This window comes from Canis lupus, chromosome 5 (genome assembly GCF_011100685.1).
Source record: "Canis lupus familiaris isolate Mischka breed German Shepherd chromosome 5, alternate assembly UU_Cfam_GSD_1.0, whole genome shotgun sequence".
NCBI classification, from domain to species: Eukaryota; Metazoa; Chordata; class Mammalia; order Carnivora; family Canidae; genus Canis; species Canis lupus.
In genome coordinates, this window is record NC_049226.1 from 81,590,345 (window position 1) to 81,607,364 (window position 17,020).

A 17,020-nucleotide genomic window follows, 5' to 3' on the forward strand; every position below is an offset into this window, starting at 1 on the left:
ATTTTTTCTCTCAACACCTTCTCAAACTTTTCATTTCAGTATCTCCAAAGCCAAGCATGTTGGAATTGTCCAGAATCACTGGAGCAACTTAGAAAGCTTGCCCATGCAGGGAGGGCCCTGACAAACAACTTTTTAAAACTCCTCAGGTGATTCATTATAAAAGAGCAACAGCTAACATTCAGTGAACACTCACCATAGGCCAGGCACCAAGCTTGGTCATTTATGTGCATCTTCTCACTAAATTTCCTCACTGAAGCTCTACTGCCATCCTAAAGGAAGCAGGTGCCTTCCCCTGACTACTTATGAAATGTGACCCTTGTTAATAAGAACCACAGCCTGGCACAGAGAAAGTATTCCAAAAATGTCTGCTGAGTGAACGAATACAGAGTCTGGGTCATTCTAAGTGAAGGAAAATGAGGAGTCGTTTTGAGGATCAAAAAAAAAAAAAAAATAAAAATAAAAGGAATTAAATTTTTGGAAAATAAAAAGCAGGGGCAAACAGAAAAATAATGTTGTTAAGAGCCAAATTCAAAAGCTAGTTCCTCTTGAATACCGGCCAAACAGAAAAACCTTTGACAAATCTAGCATACGAAAAGAAACAACTAGGGTGCCTGGCTAGCTCAGTCAGTGCAGTGTGCAGCTCTCGATCTTGGTCTCATCAGGGTTCTGAGTTGGAGCCCCATGTTGGGTGTAGATATTATTTAAAAATAAAATCTTAAAAAGAAACAACAACAAAATAAATGACTTTAAAGGGAATAAACCAGTAAAATATATAGCAGGTATTAAGAAATGTAGAAAATCTTAATGAAGTGGATAATTTTTAAATTTTAAATTACCAGTGTTGATGCAAAAAAGTAAAAACCTTAATAACTGAGGAAGAAATAAAGAAAATTGTCCCCAAATCATCCTCTCTATAAAAATCCTAGATCTAGGGACGCCTGGTGGCTCAGTGATCCTGGGGTCCTGGAATTGAGTACACATCAGGCTCCTTGCCAGGCACCTGCTTCTCCCTCTACCTACCTATGACTCTGCCTCTCTGTGTGTCTCTCATGAATAAATAAATAAAATCTTTTTAAAAATTAATTAAATAAAAATCCTAGATCTAAATGTTTTATAGGTAAATTCTTTCAAAAGGCAGAAAAAAATGAAAAGCAATCTGAATACTTCTCTAAGTTAAGGATAAACATGCCATCAAACCACTGAAAGATCTTTCTCACTCTAAGGGCTATTTCACTTAAGAACACAGATGTAAATAATTTTTTGAAATTGTATTTTCAAATAAAAAGATCATTTGTAACCAAGAGAATCTTTTTTTTTTAATTTTTAAAATTTATTTATGATAGTCACACACAGAGAGAGAGAGAGAGAGAGAGAGAGGGAGAGAGAGGCAGAGACATAGGCAGAGGGAGAAGCAGGCTCCATGCACCGGGAGCCCGACGTGGGATTCGATCCTGGGTCTCCAGGATCGCGCCCTGGGCCAAAGGCAGGCGCTAAACCGCTGCGCCACCCAGGGATCCCTAACCAAGAGAATCTTATCCTAATATTATTTAATCATAAAAATTTTAGAAACCTATGAGAAGTAAATTTTGGATTGTTCATGCAAACCAATATAAAACAGCCATTAAAAGTACTTTTTTAAACAAAAGAAAAATCCTCATAAAAATTATATGAAATTTGAAATACTTAAGGGAAAACATGCATAGGGAGGAAGAGAAGACAATTCATCACAACAAATGCGGAGGTGCTAAAGAGGGATCACAAATTACTTTTTCCTATTAAAAAAGAAAGAAAGTAGGGACGCCTGGGTGGCTCAGTGGTTGGGCGCCTGCCTGCCTGTGGCCCAGTGTGAGATCCTGGAGTTCTGGGATCGAGTCCCACATTGAGCTCCCACATGGAGCCTGCTTCTCCCTCTGTTTCTGCTCTGCTTCTCTGTCTCTCATGAATAAATAAATAAATAAATAATCTTTAAAAAAAAGTATATTATACAGAACTCACATGCTTTGATTATATATATATACATATATTTTAAAGATTTTATTTATTTATTTAAAAGAAAGAAAGCCAGCAAACTGAGAGAAAAGAGCAAGAGAAGGAACAGAAAATCAAAGGGGCCTAATTTTGGACCAGCTGCCCCTCATAAGATATATTTTAATAAAAGTAGTGCAAAACAGCTGTGAGGATGCATGAGCGAGGCACCTAACCTGACCCGGGGGAAAGAATGGGCTAAGGCTTAGAGCTCAACGCCAGTCAGCTCAGCAGAGGCTAAGAAAGGGTGTCTCTGGACAGAAGGAGCTTGAACATTCCTGGCTGCAAACATCCTGACCTGGTCCAACAAGTAGCCTGGCTGCCCCTGGGGGTCCAGAAGCATCCTGTCTGAGTTGGGGAGACCTGAGCTAGCTTTGGTTGAGCCTGTTCACTATGCTGGTCTAACCACAGAGCTCTTGGGATCTGGAGTCAGTGGAGACCAGGTCCTGGTTTTTTCCTCCCCTTCAAGAAAACCTAGTCTCCATATGCAGCTTTTTTTCTTACAAAACTTTCCCCATTTCTTACTTTTATGGTGGTTTCACCTTTTAAAATTCCTAACTAAAAATGCAGTGCCCATACAATGAAGAAAAAGATACATAAGATTTAAACAAATATAGCTATTTATGATCTGAAGTATTTTCGAGGTAACCCCTCTGCTCCCATTCCCCTCCAGCTTGGAGCCATTTCAGGGACGTATTTGTTAGCCAAACGCTGGAGGAAGGTACCGCTAGCCAATCACCTCTTCTCGGAAGCTCTTTCAGACTCTTGCTCCTACACTTTGTCATTCACAGTAATCTTTAAAACTAAGAAGCAACCATCTTAGTTTCCTGTGCAACAACAGTGACTCAAGCTACACCAAACACTTGCAGCTCCCTGAACACATCAGACACACACATCCTGCTGCTCAGAGCACTCTTCTCTAGACCTCTGCATCACTGGCTCCCTAACCTCCTTCTGGTCTGTCCAGATGTCACCATCTCACTAAGAAGAAGGCTATTTAAAAGCTGTATCCTTACCACAGCCCACCCTCTCCCCCACTCAATCCCCCTTTACTTTTCTCTACCTTCTCCCCCACCCCTGTAGTGTCAGCTTCTAGAATATTATAAAAGTTGGGGACCCCTGGGTGGCTCAGCGGTTTAGCTCCGCCTTCGGCCCAGGGCCTGATCCCGGAGTCCCGGGATCGAGTCCCACGTCGGGCTCCCTGCGTGGAGCCTGCTTCTCCCTCTGCCTGTGTCTCTGCCTCTCTCTGTCTCTCATGATTTATTCACCCGGGCTGCCCTAAATAAAATCTTAAAAAAAAAAAAAAAAAGTTACTGACTGCATTTTTCTGTCTCCTCCCTATAGGATGTTAAGTCCCATGAAAGCAGAAACAATTATAAATTTTGTTCACTAATGTATCCCAACCACTTAGAAAAGTGTCTTTGCAAATCACAGGGATTCAATGGCTACAGGCTGGTAAATGAATGAAAGGGTTACCAGGGCCAAAATGAAAAAAGTCCAAACTCCTTTCTATTTTCCTCTACACACTGCCTGCAGCCCACACCCACTGTCACACAGGACAGCAGTTTCATGAACATGCCCCTAACCCACAAAGTCAATCAGCTCTATCTCCACTCCCTTCATTTTCACTTGTTGGACTCTGCTCCTATTCAAAAGTACATCTCCACTGACTTTTTCCCACGGGTGGAATTTCCTCTCTCCTGTCTTCATAGCAGCCTCTGAACCTCTGAAACAACACCTAACACTACCTCTCTTGTGCTATATGCTTGTTGTGCAGGAGGCTTCCCTCACTGTTAACCTCCAGGATAAGCAGTCACATGACTCAATTACTCATCTCTTGCATTCCCCAGAGGGCCACACTCAGAGATAGGGAACCGCCTACAAAGGGAAATTTCTGCCTAAAAAGCCCCCTCTGTAGAGTCAGTTGTTCTGTCCTTCCTCCAGGGTCATTACCTGCAGTCTGGGTTAGGTAACCCAAGTGGACTGTCAAGACATTCCATGAGAATATAACTGAACTAGAGTTCTGGGACAACAAAGCTTTGAAAGTATAGTTTAAAGCAGCCTAAAATTCACTGCTCAGAACACAAACCCACTTCACCATTAAAAAGGCGACCCCCAGGGATCCCTGGGTGGCGCAGCGGTTTGGCGCCTGCCTTTGGCCCAGGGCGCGATCCTGGAGACCCGGGATCGAATCCCACATCGGGCTCCCGGTGCATGGAGCCTGCTTCTCCCTCTGCCTGAGTCTCTGCCTCTCTCTCTCTCTCTCTCTCTGACTATCATAAATAAATAAAAATTAAAAAAAAAAAGGCGACCCCAATGGAAAGGATTATTACCCCCGCCCAGGATCATCGCCTCCAAGAGATGTTAAGTGTGTTAAGCGACCCTGATTCTCACAGCCTGCTGAGGAAGCACTTTATATGGACAGGCATTGATGACCAGTGATTTGCCCTGGCTCACCTCAAACCAAACTGTCTTGTTCTATTATTGTCACTTGTTTTACTCCCTATGCTTATAAAACAAAAACATTCAACAAGTAAAAGATATAAAGGCATTACACATACTGTGTTTAACTTACTAGAAGTTGCTTTTTAAAAAAGATTTGAGAGAGAGCACGCGTGCGTGCATGGACGAGCAGGGGGAAGGGCAGAGGGAAAGCAAGAGAGAATCTCAAGTAGACTCCCACTGAGCTCGGAGGACACGAGGGGGTGGGGGCTCCTGCTCCATATCATGACCCTGATATCATGACCTGAGCCAAAATCAAGAGTCCCATGCTTAACCACCTTGGCCATCCAGGCACTCCTAATTCACTGTGAACTGCTTTTATAGGACATTACTAGCCAGTATTTTTATGTTTTTGTTTGTTTAGATTTTACTTTTAAGTAATCTCTATATCCACTGTGGGGCTCAAACTCACAACCCTGAGGTCAAGAGTCACATGCTCGACCGACTGTGCCAGGCAGGTGCCCCTGGGTTGGTTTTGATAGTCTCACACACTTAGCAACTAGAATCTTTGACTTTCCTTCATTCTAAGGAGAGTGTGGATTAAAATACCATCTGAACCTTGTTTTATTTTCACCAATATACTCTACGTAAATCAATGCATAACCTCAGAGTTGTGATGCTTCTAGAAAATGCCTCCTCCCTTACAAGAATAAATGAGTTTAAAAATCAGTTTCATCTTAATGAAGCTGAAGGCTGGACATCTGGGGGTGTGCACTATTATACTTTTATTAAAGCAGAAAAGAACACGAAAAGCTATGGGAGAGGTCATTCCTCTTTCGTATGGGTCTTGTTTGTTTGCTTCCCTCCTGGCCCAAGAAAGCCCATCTCCACCCTCTTCCAAGCCAAATCCCGACCAAACTTTTTCGGCTCCTTAACGGTCTTCTGGCCCCTGCGTCAGAGGCTGGGGTCCCTATCTCCCTTACTAACAGTTAACCACCTCCTCCATAGTTCTCTATCCTGACACCCTACCCTCTCCAGTCCTTGACGGAGTTCAAGGAGTTGGCCTGGCACTCAGGACTCTCAACAGTGACACTTCCCAACACGCTGACTCAACTCTTCCCGCAGAACCTCACCGCCCCGTCCCCTCTCCCCCCAGGGCGGCCCCTCCCCCCCAGCTCGGACTCGCTGGGTTTCGCGCAGCTGGGGGGGCTCTGAAGGGATGACCAAGCTAGGAAAGGCAGTCGCACCGGCGGAGAACAATGACTGCTGTAAGCACGCCCCGGGGAGTGAGGAACGCGCTGCTCACCTGGGGCGCGGCCGTCGGAGGCCTCGGGGCCATTCCTGCCTCGCCGGGGCCGGCTCCCAGGCTGCGGCTGGGGAGAGAGGACAGGGCCCGCTCGCCGGCTGCACCCGCCGGGCCTCCCGCCGCGCCCGCCCGCCTCCTCCCCTCAGCCGCTTCTCCCGGCCAGGGCTGCGAGCTGCGCGGGCCGCGCGTGGGCCTGCCGTCCCGCCCGCCGCGGGGAAGGGCTCGCCGCGTCCCGGACCCCGCCGTCTGGCCACGCCCAGGGCCGCCCGCAGGAGGGTGGGCGCGGCCCGGCGGACCCAAGCCAAACCCGTGGGAGGTGCCGCCTCGACCCGCGCACGCGGAGTTACCGCCTCCTGGGGACCCCGGATTTCGCGGCCTCGGGCCCGCCGGGGCTCCCGCCGGCTCCTCCTGCGCCCGCTGCAGGTTCAGTCCCCGCCAACGCTGATGCGCGGAAGGACGGCCCACCGCGGCCTGAGCCGCACCGGGGCCGGACAATGGCCGCAGCGGCGGGGCAGAGCCGGAAGTGCGCCTGCGCACGCGGAGCCTCGGCCCCGCAACTCCCGGGCCGTGACGGACTACACTTCCCAGAGGCCCCCGCGGGTGGGTCCCGCGAAGGCGGCCTGGGGGGTCGCTGCACCACGCTGGGGCGGCTGCGGTGGGGTCCGCCGTGTGGCGTTGGCACGCGTGTGTCCATTATCTCCAATAATAGACACTGAGCATCTCTTCTGTGCTAGGGGCATGTTGCTAGGGCGGATTCAGCGGTAGATGGGGAAGGAAAGACCCTACTCTCGGGGAGCTGGTGTGCACTGCTGCGGACGAGGCCAACAATAAAACCGTAAACATATCCACAAGGTATGTTTCAAGTACTGACTTCAGCTCCAGGAGTAGGACGGGGAAGGGAGAAGGGCAGCGTTGCGTCTTCATCACAAGATGCTATTTCCGTTGCCTCTCCTATGCCATATTCACCTGTGGCTCACCACTGAAGGTTTGGACACTGATTCCCCACACCACACCTACTACGACTAAGATACTTGAGTCACTTATTACTCCAAGTGGATTAGAGAATCTTTTCCTGTTGTCCCAGAATTGGTAACCGCGATTCAGCTGAGGATTTAGTTCTTCCGCATTCTGAAGAAAGACAAAGCCATTTGGAGCTAGACACCCTCAGGTCTTACAAAAGGGATCCGGGTGCTGAATTTGCCCTGTTGCTATTAACCGTTGCCTCGACACCACCCCTCTTTCGCAAGCCCTCTAAGGAAACTAGAAACGGGAAAGAAAAGAATTCCTCAGAATGCAAGCCCTCCGCCTAGGGGGTATTGCAATGTGCTACCTCCACTCCCAAAGAAAAGGTCTCAAACGTCGAGAACACCCAGGAAAAGGGAGGTCACATAAATTACCCCCAATGCCTTCCAGAGAAAGGGAAAGGGGGTTAGAGAACCGGCTGCGTGTAATGAGAGCAACCTGAATTCTCATTGTGTAGTGAGTAGATACGCTGGAAAACAATGGGGCTTTAGGCTCCGGTTTGGGAGGGGAGGGGAGGGGAGGAGGGGGGTGTGGCTCACAATACTAACAAGGGTGCGGAACTAACGATGTGGAAGGAGCTGAGGAGGTTGGAAGTGGTTGAACCGGAGCCAGATCTCTCAATCAGGTATTGGTGGGTTTCCTCCAGGGAACTCACAACTGCACTCGCGTATCTGCCGCTGTGGCTCAGCAACTTGAACCCTGGGTGGAATCGTTTTAAAACGTTTTTAATTGCACTGATGCACTGGAAAATTGGTAAGGAATACACAGAGGGCAAAAATGACAAGAGTGGTGGGTGGAGCACTGAAAGCCAGCTTTCACCTGCAAGATTTTGCCAAACGAGGCAAAGTTGAGCTTCGTTTTTCATGGTCCCCTTCTTTCCGTTCAGGGACTGCGCTGTGGCCGGGAAGGCCAAGGGCACCGAGAGGGGAGCGGCAGCCTCCTCTCCGGGGAAGCGCGGCCCTACCCTGCGGGCTCTGCGGCTCTGCGGCGGAGGTCAGGTGTCCTGGTAGGCTGATGTCATCCGGCCACAGGGCGAAGACCGCTGAGCGGCCAGTTTCCCCGAGACCAGTCCACACCTTTGAGGCTGTGCGGCCGGCGTGGCGCTAACCAGCCTCGCAGCCAACCAGGAGCGACATTCTCCCCGCCCGCGCTCCGGTCTCCATGACAACCGTCTCGGCGTCTGGTCCGGACTTGGAGAACCGAGGCTGAAAAGACCGCCTCACAGGTCCAGTTGAGGTCCTGCCCAGGAAGATTGGCAGGGGCCCCCGGGTGCCCGAGGGGAGCTCCAAAGCCTCTTCACACCCCGCGACACGGGGGGCAGGAGTCCTCCCCGCTGTTGGGGAAGCCGGTGATGCACTATTCAGCGGGATTCGCGCCAACCAGGGCAGAGGAGAAAAGGCCCGTCGTTAATGCCAAATGCCTTCCATGTTACCTGCTCTATCTTTAATATCCACCTGGATTGGGCCTTCCTTCAATTCCTCACTCGGCCCGCTGTGGGTTCAAGCCTTCTTCCTGGGGCCTACCCCACAACACAAGAATATCCAAGTTCCAGTTCATAAAATGTTCCACCTCCTGGTTCCCATGAGAATTCGTGAGAAAAAAAAGGGACCTGACGCAGGTAGCTCGCCCAGATGCGACTCTGTTCAGCCAGAGAACCGGCGATCTGGACCAACGGGCTTCGGGTCCCCAGTCTTCCACGCACTCTGAGGCCAGGAGCACGCGACTGAGACGCCGAGTGGAAGCTGCGTAGCTTCAGTCATCCACTGCCAGATTTGAGGCCGAGCTCCGGGTCAGACAGGAGGGGAAGCCAGTTCTCAGCGCCGGGTCCTCTCGCATCAGACCTACACCCGCTACAGTTTGGAACGTCCAGACATCAGTCCCCGGAGCGCTGGGCTCTAGCGCCACCTGCTGGCCACTGGGACCCTCTACTCTGGCAAAGTCCGCTGCCTGACAATACGAACATTAATTTGACAGCTTCCAGACCTTTATTGACCCTGCCGACTACCCTCACGTCAAGCTTGAAGCCTCTCACTTCTTGAATACTTCTCACTTCGACAAAATTTCACCTAACACTTATGTGGCCCACGTTTTCTGAGCCCTACTGCCCCGATTTCCTCACCAAACCTCCCTGGTGGTCTCCTGCTACCCTGGACTGAGCTGAAGTGACCCACAGACTCTTGCTCCATCCCAGCTGCATGGACTCAGGCTGGATCCAAGTGGTGACACCTCAAGGGCAATGTAGTCCCTGCAAAGGTCACAAAGGGCCAGGCGCCAAAAGACCTCACTTTAGCTTCTGGCTTAGCCATCTTGCTCTCCCAGTCACTTGCCCCCTTGTTTATCAAGTCTTTTGTTTCTCTGTGGAGCCCCAGGTGCATGCTAGCATCCCACCTTTGGCCTAGCACTGTGGCCTGGTCCCACCCTCTCCTCATGGGCATGGCGTAATGAAAAAGTCTATTCAAGGAAGGGCTTTCCCCCAGATAGATACCTCTGTTATATGAGACAAGGGTGTTCAATGACTGGGATGTGGTTAGTTGTGTAGGAAGACGGATCCTGAGTCTTCAGGATCCCCTGAGTGTGGGAAGACCAGGCACTCCAAGACGTGAATGGCATCTGAGGGCTTTCCCAGTCAAACACAGGGGACTCTGCTTAGAAACCAAGAAGTGGTTCTAAAATGGTCCAAAGACAGGATATGGAAGGAGGGCAGAGAAAAGATGAGGGATTAGAAATTAAAACAAGATTGTTCTCACATCATACTTTTTGATGAACTGTGTCTTTCTTTTTCTTTTTCTTTTTTTTTTTTGTTTGTTAGGGGGGTAGAGGAGGGGCAATGGGAGAGGGAGAGAAAGAATTTTAAGCAGGCTCCATGCCCAGCATGGAGCCAGTCACCGAGCCAGATCTCATGACCCTGAGATCATAGCCTGAGCTGAAATCAAGAGTCGGACACTTCACCAACTGAGCTACCCAGGGACCCCTCTGAGTTTGTTTGTTGAGATTTTATTTATTTGACAGAAAGATAGAATCAGAGGGCACATGTGGGGGAATGACAGAGGGAGAGGGAGAAGCAGTCTGCCTGCTGAGCAGGGAACCTGATGCGGGGCTTGTTCCCAGGACCCTGAAATCATGATGTGAGCCAAAGGTAGATGCTCAACTGACCGAACCACCCAGGTACCCATGAGTTTTTGTTTTTAAAATAAACTTGCAAGTTAATTAACTTGCAATTATTCTCAACAAGGTAATTTTTGTTCATGGCTAATGTTCTCTAACATTACAACCAGATACATGAATCCAAGGGCCCAAGCTAGGCTGTCCTTAGACTGAGCCTGCCGGGGGCCCAGTTGCAGAGACATCTGACTGCTAAGTGGACTGTAGCCCCAAGAGAATCTTACCCACTTGCATGCCCAGTAAACATGTGCCCCCTTAACCTGGCTGAGTTTATGAAATGAAGGCTTTGCTTTATTATAAAGAGTAATGGGCTTTGAGGTCAACTAAGCCAGCTCCTTCACTTTAAGGATGAAATAGAAGCCCAAAGAGGGAAAGACGTTAGTTGGAGAAAAAAAGAAAATGGTACAAGAAGAAAAAGATTCATATGATCAGCTAAAGGAGATTCATAGGTTACATGTGGCATTGGGTGTTTTTTTTTTTAACTTAGATGAATCCTGGGGTTTAAAACAATTTAAATTTAAAAATGATAATTTAAACAATAGAACACATTCTAGATTAGGTCTTTGGTCATTTGCATCATTTTCTTCTTTTCCATTTTATCTTCAGCCCTGGGATCCCTGGGTGGCGTAGCGGTTTGGCGCCTGCCTTTGGCCCAGGGCGCGATCCTGGAGACCCGGGATCGAATCCCACATCGGGCTCCTGGTGCATGGAGCCTGCTTCTCCCTCTGCCTGTGTCTCTGCCTCTCTCTCTCTCACTGTGTGCCTATCATAAATAAATAAAAAAAAATTAAAAAAAAATAAATATCTTCAGCCCTATTTGCAGGACTAAAGTTGTGTGGTCACCCAACAAGTGTCATTCCCTCTCTGGGTTCTATTTCATCTGTAAAATGAAAGATCTGGTTTGGCTGATCCAAAGCTCCATTTTATTTTTCTCCTACAACTGTTATGCCTGGCTCAAACATGCAGGTGTGACTTGTAGGGAGGCAAGAAAACATGGAAGTGAAAGTCAGCTGGGTCTTTTCTCCTGGCCTGGGCCTTTGCCTAGACCCGACTGCCACCCATCCACTAGCTTTCCAGATGCCACACTTTGGGCATTTCCTGCCCCCCACCCCATGGTGGTGTAGGGGGCTAACAGCTCAATGGGGCTCTGCGGTTACCATGGTGACCCGCAGGCTGGCGTAGCCTCCATTGCCGCCTAGCAACCAGGACGTCCAGGGCACCTACAGTTTTGTCATCTCCCTCTGGCAATGAACTGGGGGCAGCTCTGTTTAGGGAGATGGCTCCCTATGGGTATCTCTACTGCTAGGCCCTGATCTGACTTTTTCAGCCATTTCAGCTTCTCTGCCCTGGGGCCAGGCTTGTGTGGCTGGCTTTGCCTCTCAGGCCCAGTAGTCCTAACCACCCACCCCTTCAGGCCGGGTTCCTGGGGGCTTAAAAAGGGTTCTTACTCAGGACACTCCAGAATCCCTCTAGAAGAGCAGAAAAGTCCAACACAATGTGAATTAAAACACCCTTCTCTCGGGCACACCTCCCAGCAACCCTAGCTTCTAGGGCCACTTCTCTGGATGGACAATCCTTGGGATGGAATGGATGGGACAGCCTGGCTAGACTCTAGGGAGGCACTAGTATTGGGGGTGGGTGAGTATCACCAGAGCTGGGCATCGCAGCCTCAGTTGGGAGATGGGCAGGCATATAGACAAGCTAACCCCATATGGGAGTGGGATGGCAGTGACAGGGTTGGTGGCACAGGGTGTCCTGGGAGGGGAAGAGGGACTCACTTCGACCTGAATCAGAAAGAAATGTTTCTTGGGGGACATGATGTTGAGTTGAGGCTGGAAGGATGAGTAGGTATCTAGGCTGGAGTAGAGATTTCAGGGAAGGTAGGCTTTAGGTCTTCAGAAGCTGCCTTTCTGAGAGAGTTATTCTCCATCTGAAGTCCACTGGTCCTGTGTCTCCTCCTTGTCCTTACCCTCTTCTTATTCTGTCTCCTTTCCCTGGGCTATCTCCTCCAGCCCCAGGACTGTAACCAGCACTCCTTTGCTACATGTGGTCTCTTCTTCCTGAGTTGCTTACAACTTACTTGTCTACCTGGTGGACTCTTTTTTTTTTTTTTTTTTTTAAGATTTTTATTTACTTATTCATGAGAGACACAGGCAGAGACATAGGCAGAGGGAGAAGCAGGCTCCCTGTGGGGAGCCTGATGTGGGATATGATCCTAGGACTCTGAGATCATGACCTGAACCAAAGGCAGACACTCAACCATTGAGCCACCCAGGACCCAGACTCTTACTTATTCTTCAAAACTCAGCTTGAGGAGTGCTTGGGTGGCTTGGTTGGTTAAGTGTCTGCCTTCAGCTCAGGTCATGATCTTGGGTTCCTGGAATTGAGCCCTACATCATGCTGTCCTCAGTGGGGAGTCTGCTTCTCCCTCTGCCCCATCCCCCCACCCCCATCATTCTCTCTTTCTCTCTCGGATAAATGAATAAAATCTTTTTAAAAATCCAAAAAAACCCAGCTTGATGTTCACTCCTTTCTGGTGCCTTCCCAGAACCACCCTTTCAATCATGCATTCAATTCACAAACTTCTAATGAACACCAAGTGTTAGACCCAGAATGTGGCCCTATACCATAACTTTCTGTTCACCAACTGACCAGGATATCCTGGGGGTGGGAGCTGACAGGGCTGTCTTTTGTTTTTCTAATCCTCAGACTTTAACCTTTACTCTCTGAATGCATGAATGGGGCAGATGGATGGATGGATGAATACACACAGAGCTCCTTGTAAAACAACAAAAATAAACACCCCAGGTAACTCTCTGACTCCTGTTTCTATCCCCTGACACTGCCACAAAGGAATTTGGCCATATGTTATTAAATTAAAGTGAATTAAAATTGGCTTGAAATAACCACAGACTCCCCCGCTCCCCTGAGCCTGCAATGACCAGATTACATCTCCTCCAGGCACAGAAGTTTGACATTTCATTGCAAAGTCATTTTCTTCTCATTTCCTTATGTTGCTAAAATATTCTATTTCTCTTCACTTCCCCTTTGTGTCCCCATTACTCATGTTTAGTTAAATTTATCTGCTGCCATTTTTAATCATCTGAGATAGGCTTACTGGTGTGGATGTTCCTGGCCTTCCAGACCATCTGTCTCCTCCTGGGCCACTCCAAGAAGAGGGCATGGAGCCCTCCATCAGGGCTTCTGGGCTGATCCTCAGACCCAAGATTTCTCCCCAGGCAATCCCTGACTTCAGGGTCCTCCCCTTCTCCCCATACTCATTATCTTCCTCTCTCCAGTCTCCTCCTTTCTGTTTCCTGGGGCATGGTTTTTATCTTGCCTTAGCCTCATACTTCCTGAGGTCCCTTTAGTCACACTGAGCAAGGGGCCTTATAATTTTTCTCTCCTGAGTTCTCTGAGAAAGTCCATAATGAGACAAAATAATGAGTCCATAATGAGACAAAACTCCAGCAGTCAATGTGGGAGTTATGTGATGCTTGCCTCAGACACTGCCATAGCCATCACATTACTGTGATTGTCTGGACACCTTCCTCTTCCTCACCTGCCCATCCAGCCTCATAATGTAGAGGTAGAGAGATTGTTCCCCCTGGAGGCAGTTGGTAAAGACCTGAAAGGAATATTTTGGCTCGGAGTGGAATCAGTTTGTCCTCTCAATAACTGTGTCACTTAGGGACTTGGGCTTGCCCTTGGGACTTAGGGCTTAGAGCTGCTCAGGAAAGGGGCAGTCAAGCCCAGGTGGCCACTGAGAGGTGGGGCCCTGGGAGGCAGGGTCAGAAGGCTGGGATGGCTGCCATTATTGGAGCATTTGGAGTGTGCTGGGCTCTGTGGACATATTTGGGGAGGTGGGGCTGTGAAGGATGCTTGTTCTTCACCTCAAGCTTTGGGAAAGGGGATTCTGTGGGATCATTCAGAAGGCCCAATACATGTCATTGGAGCTTCAGGGATATGGTGAACTAGGGCAATTTATGTCAGAGAAATCTTAATGGCAGGTGACAAGCTGGCCAGATGTCTTTGCAGTACAGCTAGGAGGGTAGCCACATTGGAATCTGCCTACAAGCCCAGAGATCATGAGGGCAAGAGATGAGTGAATGTTTCCAGTAGACCAGAGGTGGCTGCTGACATGAGACAACGAGCACAGGGTCATTTTAGAGCTTGATCAAGAAAGCCTGTGGGAGGAAGAGAGAAAATTACTGCCAGACCAAAGGGTAAAAAAGGGGTCATATGGGGATTTAGCTTAAATTTCATCCAAGGGCAAGACCAACTATTTTCCAGTTAAATTTTATGAGTCATGTTTATAGGGCTACACATAAATTACTTAAATTTTTTTTTTCTTCAATGAAATGTATTTCACTCTTGTGTCGATTTGAAACATATTCATCTTTCTAGAACAAGATCATATTTCCGGTCTACACTCATCTACATTTTCCAGGATCTCCAGTTGCATCTACGTTGCAAAGATCTATTATCTTTTTTATTTCCCAAATAGTTTATGCTTCTGAACTCTTATCTCGTTTAACTTTCTTAGCAGCCCTGGAAGGGCAGTGCTCTTGTTATTTATCCCTGTTTACTTTTGAGCATCAGAAATTAAGAAAGGGCTTCAAAGTTACACAAGAGTGAACAGCAGAGTCAAGGTTTCTTTAGAGAAGTCAGGTGGGGGTTCAGGCAGTGGTGGTAACAATGGGGCTTCAGCAGCCCTTCCCCAAAGCTCCATCTCTGCTCCTATTCTTAAGTATGGGCAGCTGCTGTTTAGACAGGTATCAGGTGGGCCTCTTGACAAACACCTATTTAGCACAGTGGCCCTAAGGCTGCCCAGGACTTTGACAAGGGCGCATGGGGCACTCTGTCCTTGGAAACCCCCTACAAAGAGGCCAGAGGGAGTTTCCTTGTTTGATATTGGCTCTCCAACTACTGGGTTAAGTGTCATGACCAGATGAACCCATGTTTGTGTGATTTGAAGTTTTGATGGGACAGGCGGAGTAGGAACCGATGGCCCATCTACAAAGAGAGGGGTTCCCAGAGCCAGAAGATCGGTGAGCAGTCCCGGGTCTTTGCCAGGGAGATGCTGCCTGTGACCATACAGTTCCCAGGAGGCCTGGAGGGCTCCCACATTTGGCCCCATCCCAGGATTTCCCTGGGTCTCTGCAGGCACATGCCCCCCCAATTGTAACCTTGGCTGTTGATGGTTCTATTTTCACATCAACATATCCTTGACTAAGACAGAAACTCTAAAACAAAAAACCAAAACCAAAACCAAAACAACAAAAAAAACCCTAACTGAATTTCATTAAAATTTAAAATTCCCTGCATGCACTGGCCCACACAAGATTCGTCCTCTCTTAATCCCACTTACTTATCCGTACTACAACTCCAGGAATGCAACATGCCCCCAAGAATGCCAGTCATCCTGCCTTGTCCCCCCAGCCTCCTACTTGCTACTTTGTTTCCTTGGAATCAATGGAGAAAAATGAGTAACATAAGCAGAGTGGCCTAAAAGCGAGACCTTCATACAGACACATGGCTGTAGCTTGCAGTAGGGACAGAATGAAGCCCCAGGGGTTTTTCTCAGCCCAGCTACATCTGCCTGGGGGCCAGAGGAGGCATCTGGCTAGATTAGTTCTGAAGGAGAAATCACTGGGACTTCACAGGTGATTTTACGTGACTCTGGAAGAGGCCACATCTGGGGTGTCCCACTGGTGTTATTCGAGTCAGAAGCTCCTCTTTCATTTTTTCAAGTGAAGGGGTTTGGGCAGGTGTTGAAAAGTCTGAGCAGCAGAGGGTGAGCTGCAATAAGCAGCTTGTGTCTGGCATCTAATTTGATTTGACTTGTTTTCCTAGCCATGAAAACCTGGAGCCAGGAATAAAAAGCACAGGCTGCAGAGGTGACAGCTCCCTGCTTCATGTCCCTGGCTCTCTCAGCTGGAGGGTTCACTCGACAGCCACAAAGCCATGCAAAGGGAGCATGGCCAAGGACTCATGTCAGGCACACACAGCATGGGGGATTGTTTTTGATTATGTTTGAAAAACCTCAGAAAAATCTCTTCCCCAAACTTCCCACGTTCAGGCAAGGGAGTGATTTATTAAAGTATGAGTCGGACTAGGCCAGCTCTCCTGGTCAGCTAAAATTGGCCTGGAAAATAAAGTAATTTGTGGTTGTCAGATCCTAAATTAAATGATTCAAATACTACTGCGGCTGATTAAAGGACTTTATTCAATTTCCTCTTGACCACATGCTCTTCTGTGAGGGCAAGAGATACTGTTTCTGGAAGAAATGCAGTATTTGGAGACCGTCGATCTAATCTAATGGATGGTGTTTATTAAATATGGTCTCCCCTCCCTTTTTTGATGAAAGGTGAGACTAAAGTGGGAGGAAGAAGGGACTTCCTGTTTAACTATGAATGACCCTCCCCCCGCCAAGCATCTGGGTAGGACCATCTGCAGTGAACCAGGCTGGGTGCCTGCGGAATTTTTAAGGACTCTTAAAAGACCTCTAGACAGCAACAAAACTGAAAAATTGAAACACAAGCACGGGTAAACTGAATTTAAAAATGAAATGGAACTGTAGCAGACAGTCTAATAGTGGTGCCTGCATCAGCCTGAGCACCGGCTGAAGGGACAGCCCTGTGCTGGCTCCCTTGATGACCTCCCTATTTGCCCCCAGTGACTGAACCCAGATGGGACTGTCCAGAGATATACGACATGCCCTGGCATAAAATAGATGAGCTGTCTTGGGAACATGAATGAAGAACTCCAGGGATGAGGGGGTTGGTAGCTGGTGCAGTTGCTGGAAGGGGGAGACAGAGAGGTCAGGAGATGTTCAGCTCAGTGGCGTGTTCAGATATGAGAAAGCAGAAACTCAGGAAACAGAGATTAGGAGACAGGGAAAGGGAACTCAGAGTGAAAGGAGGGAGGACAGAGTCGCCGTTGGTTGAGAAGAAAAGAGAGCGAGCTCAGAGAGACACTGTGTGACTCTGGGAGGGAGATGGCGATACTGGCCAGCCCCCACAGCAGCCCTTACTCTCAGCTCCTTCTGCTCCAGGTTCT

General features: G+C 48.5%; 1 protein-coding gene and 1 long non-coding RNA gene across 8 annotated transcripts in view; one reads left to right on the top strand and one right to left on the bottom strand.

Moving 5' to 3' along the window:
• ZFP90 (ZFP90 zinc finger protein) overlaps nt 1–17,020 on the bottom strand; it is a 101,558-nt gene that overhangs the window by 16,691 nt on the left and 67,847 nt on the right. For 2 of the 7 annotated variants that reach the window (XM_038538500.1, XM_038538499.1), the window contains exons 1-2: nt 6,121–6,280; nt 5,774–5,840 (exon numbers count right to left, since the gene is read on the bottom strand). The exons of 4 other annotated variants lie outside the window; for them this stretch is intronic. In XM_038538500.1, coding sequence (XP_038394428.1) covers nt 5,774–5,806 — 33 coding nt within the window. In that variant the 5' untranslated portion in view covers nt 5,807–5,840; nt 6,121–6,280. Of the gene's footprint in view, nt 1–193; nt 421–5,773; nt 5,841–6,120; nt 6,281–17,020 lie in introns of those variants that run through there. One more of the 7 variants, XM_038538501.1, reaches the window with a different exon arrangement.
• LOC111096053 lies at nt 6,339–9,549 on the top strand. The gene is made up of 2 exons (XR_005360207.1): nt 6,339–6,625; nt 7,683–9,549. It is a non-coding gene; the product is annotated as an uncharacterized LOC111096053 (long non-coding RNA).